Source organism: Primulina huaijiensis, chromosome 1, assembly GCF_012295235.1.
Source record: "Primulina huaijiensis isolate GDHJ02 chromosome 1, ASM1229523v2, whole genome shotgun sequence".
Lineage (NCBI taxonomy): Eukaryota > Viridiplantae > Streptophyta > Magnoliopsida > Lamiales > Gesneriaceae > Primulina > Primulina huaijiensis.
This window is the reverse complement of record NC_133306.1, coordinates 22,829,698-22,847,877: the sequence shown is the minus strand read 5'-3', so window position 1 is coordinate 22,847,877 and position 18,180 is coordinate 22,829,698. Positions and strand designations below refer to the sequence as shown.

At 34.6% G+C, this 18,180-nt stretch overlaps 4 protein-coding genes across 4 annotated transcripts; 2 read left to right on the top strand and 2 right to left on the bottom strand.

The window, feature by feature from the left end:
- The first annotated feature begins 472 nt into the window (after nucleotides 1-472).
- LOC140985698 (beta-fructofuranosidase, insoluble isoenzyme 1-like) lies at nucleotides 473-2,892 on the top strand. The gene is made up of 6 exons (XM_073453585.1): nucleotides 473-613; nucleotides 718-1,577; nucleotides 1,674-1,832; nucleotides 2,004-2,248; nucleotides 2,340-2,451; nucleotides 2,554-2,892. The coding sequence occupies exons 2-6, from the start codon at nucleotides 723-725 to the stop codon at nucleotides 2,737-2,739; spliced, it is 1,557 nt and encodes a 518-aa protein (XP_073309686.1). The 5' UTR covers nucleotides 473-613; nucleotides 718-722; the 3' UTR covers nucleotides 2,740-2,892.
- A 255-nt stretch (nucleotides 2,893-3,147) lies between these two features.
- Nucleotides 3,148-5,755, bottom strand: LOC140985706 (caffeoylshikimate esterase-like). The gene is made up of 8 exons (XM_073453594.1): nucleotides 5,563-5,755; nucleotides 5,417-5,449; nucleotides 5,175-5,301; nucleotides 4,923-5,069; nucleotides 4,276-4,406; nucleotides 3,938-4,075; nucleotides 3,758-3,856; nucleotides 3,148-3,570 (listed from the first exon to the last, which is right to left on the bottom strand). Exons 1-8 carry the CDS (start codon nucleotides 5,563-5,565, stop codon nucleotides 3,295-3,297), a joined length of 954 nt encoding a protein of 317 aa, XP_073309695.1. The 5' UTR covers nucleotides 5,566-5,755; the 3' UTR covers nucleotides 3,148-3,294.
- A 4,613-nt stretch (nucleotides 5,756-10,368) lies between these two features.
- On the top strand, nucleotides 10,369-13,685 carry LOC140985688 (uncharacterized). Its single transcript, XM_073453574.1, has 3 exons — nucleotides 10,369-11,141; nucleotides 11,743-11,911; nucleotides 13,113-13,685. Exons 1-3 carry the CDS (start codon nucleotides 10,380-10,382, stop codon nucleotides 13,565-13,567), a joined length of 1,386 nt encoding a protein of 461 aa, XP_073309675.1. The 5' UTR covers nucleotides 10,369-10,379; the 3' UTR covers nucleotides 13,568-13,685.
- Nucleotides 13,686-14,305: 620 nt separating this feature from the next.
- On the bottom strand, nucleotides 14,306-14,698 carry LOC140972575 (auxin-induced protein 15A-like). The gene has a single exon (XM_073434981.1). It carries the CDS (start codon nucleotides 14,696-14,698, stop codon nucleotides 14,306-14,308), a length of 393 nt encoding a protein of 130 aa, XP_073291082.1.
- Between the last annotated feature and the right edge of the window lie 3,482 nt (nucleotides 14,699-18,180).

Genomic DNA, 18,180 nt, shown 5'->3' with positions numbered 1-18,180 from the left:
TCTACATCTTGTTAGTCAAAGTCAACTGTAGATTTCGTCGTTGGCCTCTCGATTCAATCTTTTAATTAAGTTGTATATTATATTACACACGCATTGTGTGATATATATTATATGAGATTTTATATGTTTACGTTACAGATGTAATATATTTATGTTTATGCATTATTTGTTATACATTATTTTAATATGAATCTTTTGTCATTATTATTGCTACATGTGCATTTACTAATTGAGTTGAGGTGGATGGTTTTCTGTTTGGAACGTATATAATTATTTTTTTTAAAAAAAAAAAGTTTAATTTAGATAAATAATTATGTAAAATTTAAATAAAACCTTAGATGATAATGAGGTGAGATTTTTTAATGAGTTTTGATTCTTTGAATGATTATGTTATGAAAATGCTTTTTTGAATCATAAGGAAGTTAGTGGAGTGCATTCTGTTTTTGTGTTTGTAATAAATTTTTTTTTGTCGCTTTTATATAACGTTTATGTTCATATATGCATCAAATATTATGTAAGATTCTGATGTTTCGAGGTTCTTTTTGACTAATGAATTCATTTTGTCCGTGTGCTTTTGTGGATGACACAATGAATCAACGCTAAGATCCAAACGGTGAGTACTCTCTGTTTTTCCTACAATATTCTTGTACCCTAAATCTATTCACATTTTTTATTCTAACACTTGATATTATTTGTTGTGATATGGTAACTATATAGGACCGATGTATTATAATGGGATATATCACCTCTTTTATCAGTACAACCCCAAAGGTGCTGTTTGGGGCAATATTGTCTGGGCTCATTCAGTCTCAGAGGACTTGATCAACTGGAAGAAAGTAGAGCATGCAATCTACCCATCAAAGCCGTTCGACCAATATGGTTGTTGGTCCGGATCCGCCACCATCCTACCCGGAAACAAACCTGTTATTCTATACACTGGAATCATTGACAAGAACAACACACAAGTCCAAAACTATGCAGTCCCTGCCAATTTATCCGACCCGTATCTACGTGAATGGATCAAACCTGACAACAATCCTTTGGTGGTGGCAGATGAGTCTGTTAACAAGACAGCATTCCGTGACCCAACGACGGCTTGGTTGGGCCAAGACGGGCATTGGAGGATATCTTTAGGCGGCAGGAGGAAGCGTAGAGGGATAGCGTTTTTGTATAGGAGTAGGGACTTCGTGCATTGGGTTAAGGCAAAGCATGCATTGCATACCTCCGCCGGAACTGGGAACTGGGAATGCCCAGATTTTTATCCGGTTTCGGTTTCAGGCAAAAACGGTTTGGACACTTCTTCTCTGGGGTCTGATGTTAAGCATGTCATGAAGGTCAGCCTTGATGTTACTAGATACGAGTATTATACATTTGGTACTTATGACACTAAGAGGGATAGGTATATTCCGGATGAAAATATGATCGATGGATGGAACGGATTAAGGTATGATTATGGCAACTTTTACGCCTCGAAATCGTTTTTTGACCCAAGGAAGAACAGACGAATCTTGTGGGGTTGGGCTAATGAGTCCGATACTACTGAAAACGATGTGAAGAAGGGTTGGGCAGGAATCCAGGTATTTTTATACCTCTATCTAAAGCATTAATACCTTATCTTTCTTACTTATCATAAATAGTTAAATGAACCTCATTCTTTTCTGCTATGGTTTTAGCTTATCCCTCGTACAATAGTGATGGATCCCAATGGGAAGCAATTGCTTCAATGGCCTGTTGAAGAACTTGACACTCTGAGAAGAGATCAGGTGAAATTGAGCAACAAGGAACTTGTGAAAGGGCAGATGGTTGAAATCAAAGGAATAACAGCCGAGCAGGTGCCCTTTTTCCCATGGATGGCCAAAAAAAGAAGCAAAAATTATGTTCTTACCACATTTATACCCAACAATAGTCCAACTTACTGTAAATTATATATAGGATAAAAGAAAAAAGTTTTTCATTCAATGACAATCTGGACTAATTTTGCATCGTTCGAACGAAAATGGCAGGCTGATGTTGAAGTGAGCTTTTCATTCGATAGCCTGGAGAAGGCGGAGCCATTCGATCCAAGCTGGGATAGATATGATGCACAAAAACTTTGTAGTCAAAATGATTCCACTGTTGAAGGTGGATTAGGACCATTTGGTCTCGTCACCTTGGCTTCTGAAAACTTGGAAGAGTACACACCCGTCTTCTTCCGAGTTTTCAAGGCTCAAGACAAGCAACTAGTTCTCTTGTGCTCTGATGCATCAAGGTTACATTCTCATGCTTAGATTTCTGTGTGGATCCACCAAGTTTTTAGCTACCTTCTCACTAATTTTTTCCTCCATTATCTTGTTGCATAGGTCTACCTTACAGAACGGTACGTCGAAAACTGGGGTCAATGCATACCGACCTTCATTTGCAGGATTTGTAGACGTGGACCTGACAGAAAAGAAGATTTCCCTCAGGAGTTTGGTATGAATATATTATAGATATATATATATATATATTGGTTGGTGAATTTAACCGTTTCTTTTCAATTTTCATCAATGTATTGATCTTTTTTATTTCTTTTAGATTGATAATTCTGTGGTGGAGAGCTTCGGGGCTGGAGGGAAGACTTGCATTACGTCAAGGGTTTATCCAACTCTAGCAACATACAGCAATGCGCATTTGTTTGTGTTCAACAATGGCACCGAACCCATCAAAATCGACAGTCTGAATGCCTGGAGCATGAGCAAGCCTCTCCATATGAATCACTGAGAGATGAACTAATTATTTGAATAGAGCAAGACTAGTTCTATTGTAGCTTCTTTCTATTTTTTTTTTCCTTTGGTTTTAACTTTCTTTTAAATTTCGGACCTCTTGTACAGAATAATGAATAAGTCTAGAACGAAATTTATTTTGATTCTAGTCTTTAGCAAAGTCGGATTGGTTCCGGTTTTAAACTTGCACGAGTTTCCTCGTCCCTTTTTTAAAATGTTTTTTTTACTCTTCAAAGTCTTTTTTTGCAATCTTCGGTAATTTGTCTAGTTTTATTACTTTATGGTTCATGGTCTAATTTATAATTTTTTTTAGTTCGTGGACTACTTTAACGTGTTACCCAGTAGAAACTCTTAATTTTTTGTAATTGAACGCACGCAGACTCAAAATTGATACAGAGTATTAAAAAAAAAAAAACCCAACTGAACAAAAAACAAAACACTTGCATTACACTATGAACAGTATGCACACACCTCGTGCAAACATTAAATATAAAAATCAAGCAAACTTTTTATCATTGTACGTGTAACGATCTATATGACTCTCTCCAAATATTCAATCGTGTTTGAGCTCGAGTGCGTTACGATCATTAGCAAACTTCTGTTGCTCCTCAAACTGGGCGAAGAATTTGTCGTCCAACCACTTGATAATGTCGGAGAAGACAATATCAAGATTCTCCGGCAATTCACCGTAGGACAAAGAATGCCACATGCCCGGATACAACTTGAATGTCTTGTCCGACGATCGAGCCGACTCGTACAAGAGTTTGCTCACAGATGGATCCGTCACTTTATCCTCTTCTCCATGTAGAACAAGGAATGACAAAGAAACCTGTTTCAATCAAGAAAAAAATATTCATTTTCAACATCTGAATACAGCTTCTTCTTCTTCTTCTTTTTTTTGGTCATGAAATTAAATCAAAAAATGGCAAAATACTACTCATTACTCACCAAAAAAAATAAAAGAAATAAATGGTAATATAAATATATAAGCAATATCAAATGACAAAAGAACCCACCTCATCGAGTCTTTTCTCCAAATCCGTACTGACTGTAAATAGTTGGTAGCTAGTTTGTAAACGTGGTCGGCCTTTGTACGTGTATGGGTTGGACCTAACCTGTTACCAAATTTTTATATTTATAAATTTATATATATATATTTAAATTTCATAAAAATTAATTGGGAAGTGGAATTTGACCTCTTTTACAACTTGGGGGTCCCTAAAGGCAGCATCGACAATGTCTGGAGTTGGGGTGATTTTCCAAGTGGGGATTATTCTGGCCAACGAAGATAATACTTTGATAACCAATGGACTTGGCCTCATTTCGTCCGCAATCTGCGCAAATCATCAAACTTTAATCATCATGATTTGCTTAAACATAACGCAACACCAATTATGAACCCGATTAATATGATTCTAAACTCGAATAATTGCGTAATAAATAATCATGTTGTACCCTTTATTTTCGAGAACTTTGGTACAATATATTTGGAGTAGATATTTTGTAATACGTGCAATGAAATTGTGACACAAACCTTACACATTGGTGCAATGAGGATGCCACCATCCCAAAAATCAGGCTTTTTCCTGTGTAAACGTAGAACCATGGCCCCTCCCATTGATTCTCCCATTAATATTCTCATCTTTTTCCTGTTCTCTTTTCTTTCTGCAATTCATAATTTAATCAAAAAAATAATTAAAAAATTAATTATGATTAGTCAAATAAGCATATGCTCGGCCCCCACTCATCAAGGGATTCGTCAAATATTTTTTAATATTTTCTTGCTTCTCAGAATAATGTAATTTTATTCAAGACACCGATAATGACATTTAAATTAATTAAATACTAGCAAAGTCCTAATGAACTTCATTGACAGCTCAACTAGAACTTGATAGTTTCCCATCATATATTTTCTAGCTCGCCTTGAAAAATAAACTTAAATATGAATCCAATAATAACACTAGAAAAAAAGTCGATTTTCAATCTAACTTTATGACTTAGCTTTATTATTATTATTTTTTATGACGTTGAAACTCGTTAACACATTTGTAAATCATGTTAGTAAAGTAAATTGACTTGAAAACAAGCTCGTCCAAAAAGTTGTTAAATGGGGATTAGCCTTATTTTTTAATATGTTCAAGAAGGGACATTGAGAAAATAAATAAAGATTGTTGTATTTACCAGAGACATTTGTGAAGTGCTCGGAGAGATCATCGACAAGATCATCGAAATTGGATATTAATCCCAGTAAACCAGATGACTTTCCATGGCCTTCGCAATCGATACCATGAACCTCGTATCCTGCTTTCACTAGTCGAGTGGCACATCCTGTTTCGAATTAATCAAAATCCATCGATCAGCTTTTCGGGTTGAATCGGATTAAATTTCGTTTCGAACTAAATCGGATATATAGTTTTTGAGATAATATGTGACCTCTCATTGAGATACTGCACTCCATGGCATATCCATGGCACAAGAAAATCAAAGCTTTTGGTTCTTCGTTTGCAGGTAACCATCTGCACGTGAAGAGCTTCATTCCTCGCGAATTCACGATGAATTCCTGTCGAATATGAACAAAATTTCGAGTCAGGCTACACATATTCACACACACACACACACTGTGTGCATAAGAAAACTTGAAGGGATTAAAAAAAGACATGAATAACAGTGTTGACCTCTTCATATTTGAAACTGTCCATTTGATTCTCCTGCAAGGATCAACAATCTTAATCAAAACGACACGTTTTCGACAGATATAACAGGTTAAGTTCAAAAAAAGGAAAGAAGGGTTGTGATAATCAAATGAAATTAAGATTCATACCATCGGATTGATCAAAATAGACTATTGGAACAAGATGTTAAAAGGATGATCAAAGAGTCTGACCAAGAAACTGTATAGTATTTGATGAAGAAAATATGTATGGGGACTTCTATTTTATACTCTTGCTGCTAGAATGGTAAGAGGGATAGAATATGCGGGGATGAGGGATTGGACTGGAATTGAAGAATTGGTCATATGTGGATAGCTATTTATACAGACTACTCGTTCAAGTTTGGCTAAATGTACTGTTTATGCATAAAGGGGCCAGTCGTTCTTGTTTGAATTTTTGTGGGATTAGTTCTTCAACTGCTCGGACTTTTCTTGATTGACTGTGTATTCAATGTTATAAAATAATATATTTTCAAGATTCAAAATCATCCTACACTCAACTTGTATTGGCAAGTATATAGCCTTTTTTTTTTTCTTTTTCTTTACTTTTAATTCATGATTCTCGAAAGTTTAGAATTTAAATTTTTAGGTACTTATTTATACACTTATAATATTTCAGGACAGTATTATCGAATTTGGTAGTTATTTATTATGATTATTTTTAGTGTTAATTTGTCAGCCGTCACAATAACTCACGTGGCGGTCAAAACGTATCTGACTTTCTTCGGTCCAAATCAGCAATAACTGTAAGCACCACTTGCTATTTTGACACTTGGTTTATATGATACATGCTGACATACGCGGTGTGTATTTATACAAATTTTTTTAATTAATTGATTTGATTTATATTAAAATAAAGATAATTTCATAATTATAAAAAATAATTAAAAGTCACATTGCAATTAAAGTTGGTAGGGTCAAATGATAAGTATCAAAACAAATAAGTGTGATCGTGCAATTAAGAAAAAGGTCATACCAACACATAATTGTAAGCGTATAATAATATATAAAATTCATATAAGCGTAGGTCGTCTGTGAGACGGTCTCACGGATCTTTATCTGTGAGACGCGTCAACCCTACCGATATTCACAATAAAAAGTAATACTCTAAGCATAAAAAATTAATATTTTTTTATGGATGACCCAAATAAGAGATCCGTCTCACAAAATACGACCCGTGAGATCGTCTCACACAAGTTTTTTTCGTCATATAAATTAGTAGTTCTGACAGTACGCAGGACAAACAAATCAAAATGAGATGGTCTTTATTTGTTTTACAGAAAATTCGTAAATGATATTATAATTTTTGTGTAGCTGCTTCTAAAATCCGAGAAAATCAAGTGAGATTCATGTACATTAATGACTACAACTATACTTAGAGTTAGATTTTCCTAATCCGATACTGATTGTGAATGTGTTTCATGATTGACAAACACAATTTTTCAATCCATCCATATCATCCATCTCTTTGAACTTTATATTTAATTAACAGATATTCGGAATTTGAAAATCGTATAAAATATGGATAATTATAACAAAATATAAAATCATGGAGTAGTATTGGTGAATAGGAACCAGAAAACAATTCAAAAATTTGCAACACCAACATACTAAAACATTATTAATGGTGTGAAAACTTGTTTGAATCTGACCTAATAGTGACTAATGTGGTGGAGAAAGTGGGAAGAAAAAAAGGAAAGTGGGAAGAAAAAACGAAGCACGTGAACTATTTAGGATAACTACTAATCCATTTGCTGCATTTATTCATTTGAGTTTGACATATAACCCATCCCGATTGGCCTAATTAATGAGGACCCTTTATCAATGCCAGATTAAATTAAATTAATAAATTTTCATTTAATTGATCATTACTTACTTTTTTCCATTTTTAATGAATTTTCGAATCATCGTTACAAAATAAATTTAATTGAGGCTTCATGAGGTCTCGAATTTCGCTATTCATGCTCCATTTAAAATATGTAAATATTACATATAGAGATAACCTTATTCAAGCCTCGCATTTAAGAAGCCATAGGAATCTTATGAATTCTCCAAATAAAAAAAATATATTTTTTGCGAGACAGTTTAATGGATTTATTTTTTTGAGACTGGTCGATCCGATCTATATTTAGATAGAAAAATAATATTTTTGACATAAAAATCAATATTTTTTTGATGGGTTAGTTTAACAGTAGATCTGTTTAACAAAATTGACTAATAAGACGATCTTACATTAGTTTTTGTGAATAACAAATAAATACCATTATAATAAGTAATAACGATATTTTTGTTTTAATTAACATTGTGTTTTGATAAAGTTTTTATTAACTTTTTTAAATCTATCACTATTGATAAAGGCAGAGCATGTTATCAATATATCTAAATCACTTAAAGGAGTGCTTTATCTAAAACACTGCTTAAAAAAGCATCAATTATTATTATTAAAATGCTAATTTTTTAAAATATGTCAAACGTTTTCCTGATGTGTCGGTACCAAAAACACGTTTCTGGTACCGACCACGCTAATGGGCTTCTGGAAGGCATGCTTAAAGCCCAACCCAAATTGTTCAATAGCGTTTATCAAGACACCGCAGCCCAATTAACAAATTTCATGATTGGAAGATGTACAAATGGCGTACGTGCAGTCCTGCGCAGGAACTTAAACACAACGGGGCAATTAAAAAAATAGGAGTGACAGAGAAAGTATTTAAAAAACAAGGACTCTGACTTTTTTTTTTAAGAAACTAGGAGTTGACTCTGACTTATTACATTAACTGCAATTAAACTCTTTAACTTAATTAATTCTCCTCTTTTTTTCTTCTTGGTCGACACACATCTTTCCCCAATTAAAATTTACGAGTCACCTACCCTTTTTTCCCCAAATTGGGATCTGTCGACCAAAAATCAATTTAATCGACCAAAAATCTACTTTGAGAAAAAATAAGAGTCCACCCAGAAGAATTGGTCGACCAAGATTAATTTTCTTGGTCGACCAATTGGTCGACCAACTTAATTTTGTTGGTCAACCAAGACGAATTCTTGGTCGACCAAACCAAGAAGAAATTCTTCTTGGTCAACTAAAATTAGTTGACCAAGAAGAATTCATAATTATGTCAGGTTTGTTTGTTTTTTTATTATTATTTCATCTTGGTCGACCAAACCAAGAAAAAATTCTTCTTGGTCAACTAATTTTGGTTGACCAAGAAGAATCCATAATTATGTCAGGTTTTTTTTATTATTATTATTATTAATTTTTGTCTATTCTAATTATCTTATTCTCTTAATTTTTGTTGAATTTTGTAGGATATACCTTTGGGTCGACCCAAAAGCAAAGCAACAAGATCGACCCAAAAACAAAGTCTACTTTGTGTCGACCCAGCTAAATATGTGATTCATATGTTAAAACATGTAATATTATATAACATACTTGTGAAATTGTGATTCATATGTTAAAACATGTAATATTATATAATATACTTGTGAAATTGTGATTCATATGTTAAAACATATAACATAATTGTGAAATTGTGATTCATATGTTAAAACAACATGTAACATAGTTGGTTGTGAAAATTGTGATTCATATATTAAAACATGTAGCATAGTAACATAATTGTGAAATTTGTGAAATTATGATTCGTATGTTAAAACATATAACATAATTGTGAAATTATGATTAATATGTTAAAACATGTAACATAGTTGTGAAATCGTGATTCATATGTTAAAACATATAACATAATTGTGAAATTGTGGCTCATATGTCAAAACACATGTAACATAGTTGTGAAATTGTGACTCATATGTCATAACATGTAACATAATCATGTAACATTATAGAACATACTTGTGAAATTATGTGATTCATATGTTAAAAACATGCAACATTGATCAAAATTGTGTAATTATCCTTCAAAATTAAGTAATTATCGGTCATATTTGTCAACCAAACATTTTTGGTCGACCAAACATTTTTGGTCGACCAAGCTTGGGTAGACCAAAAGCTTGGTCTACCATGGTCTACTCATTTATTTTTGGTCGACCAAGCTCTTCATTTATTTTTGGTCGACCAAAACAAGAGCTTGGTCGACCAAGCCTCAAAGCCCAAAGGCTTGGGTAGACCAAAAGCTTGGTCTACCATGGTCTACCACACATGATAGACCAAGCTTTTGGCCTCCAAGCCCAAAGGCTTGGTCGACCAAGCTTTTGGTTTACCCAAAATGGGTAGACCAAAGCTTGGTTGACCAAGCTTTTGGTTGGTCGACCAAATGGTTGGTCGACATTTGGTCGACCAAACATTTTTGGTCGACCAAACCTTTGGTTGGTCGACCAAGATTCAATCCAAGCTCTTGGTCGACCAAGCTCAACTGGTTGGTCGCCCATTTTGTTGGTCGACCAAACATTTTTGGTCGACCAAGCCTTTGGTTGGTCGGCCAAGCTTCAATCCAAGCTCTTGGTCGACCAAGCTCAACAAGCTTGAGCTTGGTCGACCTAGATCAAATCTTGGTCGACTCAAATAAAATGTTGTGTAGATCTACGACTTGTAGGTCGACTCTTTTTTCTTCAAGCGAGTCGAAGAAACAGAACAATAAATCGAAATAAACGTTAATATTATCAGATTTTTGTCAGTCATTTGTTCGATTGAGTTTACTTAGATTGGAAGGATCTGTATCGAAAATTGATGGGAAGAAAAAGACGATTTGCATGGAGAATCGTAGTCGGAAAGGAAGTGAAAAGAGATCGACGGAAGAAAAACCTAGTTTGAAGTCGACTGAATGAGATGGATAGATTTAATGTTAAAAATTTAAGTTAATGGTGTATTTACACTTAAATAAAAGGACATTTATGTAAATTGACTTGTGGATCTTTTTTTTTAAATAAGTGACGGTGACGGTGGAGTCCCATTTCCCTAAATTTCCCAACACAACATGAGTTCTTCACCAGCCACCGCGGCGGATCCCAAGAGCCGAACGGTTGGTGCCACCGAGTACAGCTGGTGCAAGGCCGTGCCTGGAGGAACCGGCATAACTGTTCTTGCCCTCCTCCTATTCAAACCCCCAGACCTCCAGCTTCTCCAAAATGCTCTCCACAAACTCCAAAGTTCCCACCCCATCCTCAACTCCAAGCTCCACTTCAATCCCGCTCCTGAATCTTTTTCCTACATCACTCCCGCCACCCCTCAGATCCAAATCCAGCCGTTTGATCTCGAATCAACGTCCAAGATTCTCCAGACGCTGGACTCGGGTCCCTCCGTTTCACCCTTCCAGTCGATTCTTGAGCACGAGTTGAACAAAAATTCGTGGCAGAATCCAGACCCTTCATCCGACACCGATCTTTTCTTCGCAAGCGTGTATACTTTGCAGGATGAGACGTGGGTCTTGGCTCTCAGGCTGCATACGTCAGCTTGTGACAGGACATCGGTTGCGGCGTTGCGTAGGGAGTTGTTGGGGTTGATGGAGGGGGTAGAAAGTGAGTTTACTGGTAATGGTGAGGTTAGCTTGGGTATTGAGGAATACATTCCTAGTGGGCAGGGGAATAAACCATTTTGGGCTCGTGGGTTTGATATGTTGGGATACTCTTTGAATTCTTTTAGATTTTCTAACTTTAATTTTAAGGATACCGTGTCACCTAGAGGATCATGTGTTATTAGGTTGCAATTCAATGGAGAAGAAACTATGCGGATAACGTCGGTAAGTATTTATTATTTGATTTTATGTTATGGTTTTTTGAAAGTTTTGATCTTTACTTTCAGCATTGGCTCTTTATGTTTTGGAATCCAGTTTTGTTTATGTTCTTTATGTATACAATCCCTTTTGAATTATTCATCACTGCTGTTTCAGTTGACAACTGAAGTTGTTTTGCTGTAAATTTCGATCGTTCCAACACAGGAACATAGTTATGTTATTAAGTCAAGATTGGAAGCAAGAGGTTGTAGTGTTTGTCGCTTTGTTCGCATGTTTAAATGAATTCTTTTTACAAGATCAATTTCCTTGGTAGTTTTAGGTGGAAACAAAAACAAAATTTGCGGTGATACTTTAATCGAGGAGAAGACGACGATATTTTATTTTAGTTTCATTTCATGGATTCAATAAGTTTCCCAAAGTTTATACTCGATGTAGAAATAAGTACGAGTAGAGATTTTTTGTCAGATTGTTTTCTCATTTTTATGTTCATCTACTCATCTATGGCTAGCTCATGCATTTTTCAAACGAATATTGTTAACAAAAATTTTGTGGGACGCTCCTTCCAGTTTCTTGCATTATTTAAAAAGTATTGGCAATTCTTTTGCAGAAATGTGAGAATAGAGAAATCAAATTATGTGGGCTCTTAGCAGCTGCTGGATTAAGTGCTTGCCATTCCTTAAAAGAGATTCCTGTTGATCAATGGGAAAAGTATGCAGTTACGACACTCATTGACTGTCGCTCGATTCTTGATCCAGTGCTTAGTGGCAATCATATTGGTAAGTGATAATGGGATTAGTGGTAGTCAACTATCCATGATATCTGGTTTGGATTAGAAACCTATTAGAAACTGAATGACACGGTGATTATGAAGATTTAGAACGGAAAACAAGACATGCAGTGCTTTATGTCTTAAACAACCACATTAAAACTGTACTGAATAGTGAGGTCTTCGAAATGTGATATGAGAATCAACCATTTAATTTTTGTGACAAAGACAAACTGCTGATGGATTTTGTTTTGGTATTTTTGTAATCATAAATTGCTTAAAAAGACAAAATCAAGAAGTGTGGCTTTTAATTCTTCTAATTTAGATTCACATTAGTTAAATAAAGTACTCGAATGTAAGATTGCTTTGGACGAGTTTGGATGTAAGAAACGTTCGTTTTAAGAAAGTGTTCCATCAATCAGCGCTTTTAAAGGCTTTTTTGAAGATAACTTCCAACCAAAATTTTGGATGGAGAAGTCGACTTTTCAAAAACGCTCATTTTGTAACAAAAGCATCGTTTGGTTGGCCTTTTCATTTAAAGGACTTAAAGAAGGAAATGCGTCTGTTAAACTTCTGTTTCGAATTACAGTGGAAGTTGGAATTTAGGTATCATTAAGAATATTTGCTTGAGAAAGCCGCCAAGATGGAGGAAAACAAGATTTTAGGGAACAAAGTGCGATTTATCTATGTACTCCTGAAGCTCTTTGTTACAATTTATTTAACATCTTGATTACTGATAAGCAATATCTATTGCTAGATGGCGTTGATTCACACAGGATGTCAAAGATCTTTTTGTTGGATTGTGTTATCACAAATAGTCCACATTTTAGCACATGTAACTGTCAATCCTGGTTGATGACGCTGAAAGTTTGTGGTCCATGATGACATTGGAATAGCTAAGGGCTTTAATGATTTTCGTTATCATTTCAATGTCTAAAATTAAGTTGAAATTCAGGGGAAAAAAGGCAAGTTAAGGCTTTTTGGCTACCCCAAGCCCCCACCTCCCTTTCAGTAGGAATTAGGTGATTTTGCTTATGAGATCAAGAAAAATGCCTCATAAAAACTGTATGCTTCGGTTGTCGAAGTAGACAACTACAACGGTCTGTTGTCTAGTTGTTATTAACTACAACTTCTAGTAAAACAGTATATGTTCGGTTCATATGAAGGCATCATTGAAACATGTTTTTGCCATAAATTTTACGACATTGCAGGCTTTTATCACTCGGCCATTCTGAACTCCCATGATGTTAATGGAGGTGAAGGCTTGTGGGAGCTGGCTAAACAAATATATATGTCCTTTATGAGTGCCAAGAACAACAAGAAGCATTTTACGGACATGACTGACCTCAACTTTTTGATGTGCAAGGCAATAGAGAACCCTGGTCTGACAGCATCAGGATCCCTCCGAACTGCAGTTTTATCCATCTTCGAGGATCCCATTATCGATGATTCCAGCAAACTGGACGAGGCTATTGGATTAAAAGACTCCATTGGATGTGGTTCAATTCACGGTGTCGGCCCATCTATAGCGATTTTTGATACGATTAGAGATGGGAAATTGGATTGTTCTTTCGTATATCCTTCCCCACTGCACTCGAGGGAGCAAATGCGGGAATTTGTAGATGAAATGAAACGGATTATTTTGGAGGATGGATTTGGAGGCTAGGGCCTTGTTGAACTTCCTCCCATGTATAAAACATAGTATTATTGAGGTGTTCCCATTGCCCATTTATGCATTACTTAGGGGTTGCACCTTTTTGGAAAATATAATTGGTTGGCCTCTCTTTTTAGTCATATTTTGTTGTTTATACATGAACATCCAGTTCAGTCTTAGACCTGTTTTTGGCAACTAAGAGTATCCACGACAGATATCCTAAATTTTGCATTTTAGATTGGAAAAAATAAGTAAAATTGGACAATAGTTGCAGGACTAATATCAAAAGTATATATTCTTTTGTCATCCATTTTAGCCCGTTTGGTCGGAGTACTCTAAATCGAACAAAGTTAGGGTCTTAATGAATATTTACAGAGAAATAGTTACATAAATTAAAATTGATTATATCGGTCTAAAAACCCACGATCATACAAATATAAAATTTTACCAATCTTCAATTGACTTCATCTGTTTAATGTTGTCTTTGATCGACTGACCACATAATGATGAATCATGATCGTCCACATTTGCTGCCTCCTAAATCTAAATTCCTTCCGCGCCTCTGTTAAAGTAGTATTTGCAGTCTCTAAAAGAAAGTTATTATGGATCATCGATCACGTAAATCCTATTCAACCGTACAGCTACCAAAGGCAGATCCGACTTGGTGACGCTTTCAAATTTTGTTTAGAAACTAATTCTCGAGTGTAATTTTTCCAAAAAAATTCCCAGTTTCAAATATGATTTGCCTTCCTAGATGAACTCCTCCACCAATTCTCCGAAATCGAACCTCCCGTTGCAGCACCGCACGACACTCATCACTTCTTGGAATGCAGCAACACTACATGGTACCAATAGGCCGTTTCTCTGGTCGAACCCGAACTCGTTGTAGGCCTTCTCTAACATCATTTTGAACAAAGGGTGTTTGAGATAGCTCGTTGGCACCATGAATCTTTGTCTGTCTTCCCCTACGTACGCGGCAAAAGTTCCGGTAGTGGGACTCGTGGCAGCGGCCGTAGGGGATGATCCTCCATCATTGTACCTTAGAAGACACACGGAATGTGATGTTTCGACGGGTTCGCCATTGCGTAAGGATCTAACTTTCTTGGCTAGTTTCTTCATTGAACCAAGTTTCTTGCCCAACATTTTGTGATATAAAGATCAGAATGGTTGGAGAAGAGGAAAAATGGTTTCTTGACTGTTGCATTGGGGGAAAGTGTGGTTGTAGTTTTATAGCGAGGCAGCAAGAGGGACAGCTTCTGACTTCTAACATAGCTTGTGGGAGCTAATGATTTCGATAGTCTATATCGTATTTTTCAACGATTCAAAACTTAGGAGCAACTAGCTAGCTGTTGTACCCTTCAATTGAATTCATGTACACAAAAAAAAAAAAAGAAGAAGAAGGAATTTTCATATATTGAAGTGAAAGTTGAAAGTTGAAACTAAATATTATATTGTTAAAAGCATTGTCTTTATATATATATCTTCTCTGTTTGAAAATAGTGTCTCCTAATTTAAAATTAAATAAATAAATAATTGTGTGAGTGTAATGTTAAAACATTTTTGGTTTGACTGCATCAAAAATTACCTTAATAAAGATGATTGTCTTAATCTTTGTATTTAATTTGCTTCCTAATTTAAAGTCTGATTTAAAACATGTACCCGTGAAACCATTTCCAAAATTATATATAATTTTTCTATTTTGAGCAGAAAAAGTATAGGACTGGATTTCAAATTCGAAATTTAAATTCATCCCAGTTTGTATGAAGATCCTCCCTTTAATGGATTTCTAATCACTACAAAATCTGATTACTTAAAATCTTTCGTTCAAATTTAAATTCTTCGATCCAAATACTACCTGTTTGTTTTAATATTTGGTGTGTGTAGTCGACTCAATTAGCGGAGGCAATTCCAACGAGATTGATTGGACGACTTTTTTCTGCTTAAATAAAGAACTATTTACAATGACTATTTTGTTCATATTATATGAGTTTATTTAAATATAATCAATTCAAATTGAAACATGCATTAATTTCAAATTGAAATTGGATATTAGTTAATTTTTACAATTAAGATATTAATCATATTTGAATAATATTTAATTAAGTATTTTTCCATTTAATTATAAAAAAATATTGAACAAGTATGCAACACGTGGATTGATGCACTGTATATATAAATTTCAAATAGGCAAAAATTTGTGTGAGACGGTCTCACAGGTCGTATTTTGTGAGACGGATCTCTTATTTGGGTCATCCATGAAAAAATATTACTTTTTATGCTAAGTATATTATTTTTATTGTGAATATCGGTAGGGTTGACCCGTCTCACAGATAAAGATTCGTGAGACCGTCTCACAAAAGATTACTCTTCAAATAAAAGCTTGGTTTCATGGCTCACTAATTTTCATAATTATGGTATTATCTTATTTAAATATAATTAATTTTAAATTACAGCTGAACATTCATTAATTTTTATAATTATGATATTATCTTTATTTGAATATAAATTTTGTTAATTATTTTTACAATTAATCACGAAAAAAATTAATGTACAAACAGACAACACATACGTCGATACATTATTATATATAAATTTCAAATGTTTTAAATAATATATATAAATTAATTGGTTGTTCAAAATGTTGCTTCGTAGAGCTAAACGGTTGGATATTCTTTGCATAAATGGTGGGAATTAGAATTAAAGTAAACAAAGACGGCAAAAGCTGACCTTGTGGTCCAAAAAAGAATAGGAAAAGATAATGAAAATGACCTTTTAGGACTTGAAATTGTTTTCTTTGAATTAAAAAAAAAAGTAGAAATCCTCAAATATAGTTTTATTTTAAAAAATAATTGAGGTGTCTCGTATAAGTCAAATTTCTGAGTCAACCCTTTTGCTCTAAAGTGAATCGATGACATATTAAATGAGAAAAAAAAAAAAATCTTTTGTTAGATTGTCTTTTGTCCAGAGTACAACTATGCACTTGCTTGTACTTTTTGTATATGGTTGAAAGTCGTGTACAAAAAAATCAACTAGACCGTACGCGGAAGACTGGGCATGGTTAAAAGCAAACTTGATTAGAATAATANTGTCATTTATTTATCAGAGATTTCTATCTCAGTAATTTATTTTATTTGAACTGAATATCACGTGAAAAATCTTGTAGCCCAAATTGAATGGGCCGCTGTCCCAAGGAAAAATGGGCTTAAAAAAATTTGGGGTTCGGGTATAAATTGACACGATCCGGTTTACCCGAAATCTCTGGGTCCATTTCTGGTATCAAACTTTTGTTGACTCTTTCGGTCTTTCCCTTTCTTGCTAGGGTGGTGTAGGGGAGTATTGGCTCTCGATCTCTTTCTTTCTCGGCTCGGCACTTGCTATTTCTGTCTCGTTGTTATGCTTTTTATGTGGTATAGAAAGCCACATCTCGCATTAAAAAACAAAAGAAATACTGGAACATTGAGATCAAAACAAGAGTTCCAACAATGGGATGAAAAATTGAAACATACATCTGGCTATAGTTGTCCGAACCAAGGCGCGGGATGGCAGAGCACTCTTCCTCAGCTGGCCGATGTAGTTACCCGATTTGCATATGGTCACATTGAAGTATGCTTAAAGCTCTCAATAATGTAATTTTTTGCTTACGAAATTGGGTATTTACAACCTTCCGATAGAGCTTTAAAAGTTATTTTAGTCTTAGGTCGAAGATTCAAGCTAAGATTGGATACAGTCGAGATTTGATTATAGTTTTGATGATCATTTCGAGTTTTCAGTGTCACCAACTTATTGAAATATACGAGGATGAGCTCTCCATCTCTGCTACATATTGAAATAGTTTGTCCGAAAAAAATCGAACTCACAAAAGATGAAACAATCAATAGTTTTCTATATTTGAGACAATTCAAGTCAAGTGCTTAGTACTATAATTGAAAATAAAATGCAGTTAATTAATATTTTTTATTTAAAGATTAAAAAAGATAAGAAGGAAAGGCATATCTACCACTGAAAGCAAGTTCTTTATTGTGTGATTCTTCAGTATCTTAATAATAGCATAGTGCTTGAGCTTCGCGTGAAATATTTATGAGATTCATTTGTGTTGGCATTAATTATATGCAGTGGTAGGATTGGTTTGTTAGGCCAACAATTTTCTCGGGCGGTTGAAACTTGAAAACCAAAGAGCTAGAAAGTGGTTAAGATCCTCGTTGAAGGAAAGCCTTTCTTGGATATATTGACATGTGTAACTTTTTAACATCCAATCCAAACATTATTTGTTGTCCTTTCTTACAAAATTACATTAACAAAAACAAAAGAACTTTTTTAAGAATCAAAACAGACTTTGTCTATTAACTATCAACAAATCATGGCAAACTCGGAGGGATTTCCAGCAGCTGATGTACATAAAGAGTTGAATCCAAGCCTAGATAAGGATTTTCAAGTTGATCCCATTTCATCAGACGTTGCTGCCACTAAAGAAATCCAGGTGTTTATTAGACCGGTGTATATATATATATGTAGTTTATGTATATTTTTTCCTTTGAAACTGATGATATAGACAGACAAATTTTTGTGGAAGAGAATAAGAAATCAATCATAAATATTTTATTTGTTTAAGCTTGGATGAGAAAACA

Excerpts from the sequence above, each read along its gene's own strand:
- LOC140985698 (XM_073453585.1), top strand. The coding sequence starts at position 723 with ATGTATTATAATGGGATATATCACCTCTTTTATCAGTACAACCCCAAA. Across the intron at positions 1,833-2,003 it reads AAGGAATAACAGCCGAGCAG|GCTGATGTTGAAGTGAGCTT; the intron begins GTGCCCTTTTTC and ends CGAAAATGGCAG. Across the intron at positions 2,452-2,553 it reads AGATTTCCCTCAGGAGTTTG|ATTGATAATTCTGTGGTGGA; the intron begins GTATGAATATAT and ends TATTTCTTTTAG.
- LOC140985706 (XM_073453594.1), bottom strand. Across the intron at positions 5,302-5,416 it reads ACAGTTTCAAATATGAAGAG|GAATTCATCGTGAATTCGCG; the intron begins GTCAACACTGTT and ends CATATTCGACAG. Across the intron at positions 3,571-3,757 it reads TGGAGAAAAGACTCGATGAG|GTTTCTTTGTCATTCCTTGT; the intron begins GTGGGTTCTTTT and ends TGATTGAAACAG.
- LOC140985688 (XM_073453574.1), top strand. The coding sequence starts at position 10,380 with ATGAGTTCTTCACCAGCCACCGCGGCGGATCCCAAGAGCCGAACGGTT. Across the intron at positions 11,142-11,742 it reads AAACTATGCGGATAACGTCG|AAATGTGAGAATAGAGAAAT; the intron begins GTAAGTATTTAT and ends ATTCTTTTGCAG. Across the intron at positions 11,912-13,112 it reads GCTTAGTGGCAATCATATTG|GCTTTTATCACTCGGCCATT; the intron begins GTAAGTGATAAT and ends ACGACATTGCAG.
- LOC140972575 (XM_073434981.1), bottom strand. The coding sequence starts at position 14,698 with ATGTTGGGCAAGAAACTTGGTTCAATGAAGAAACTAGCCAAGAAAGTT.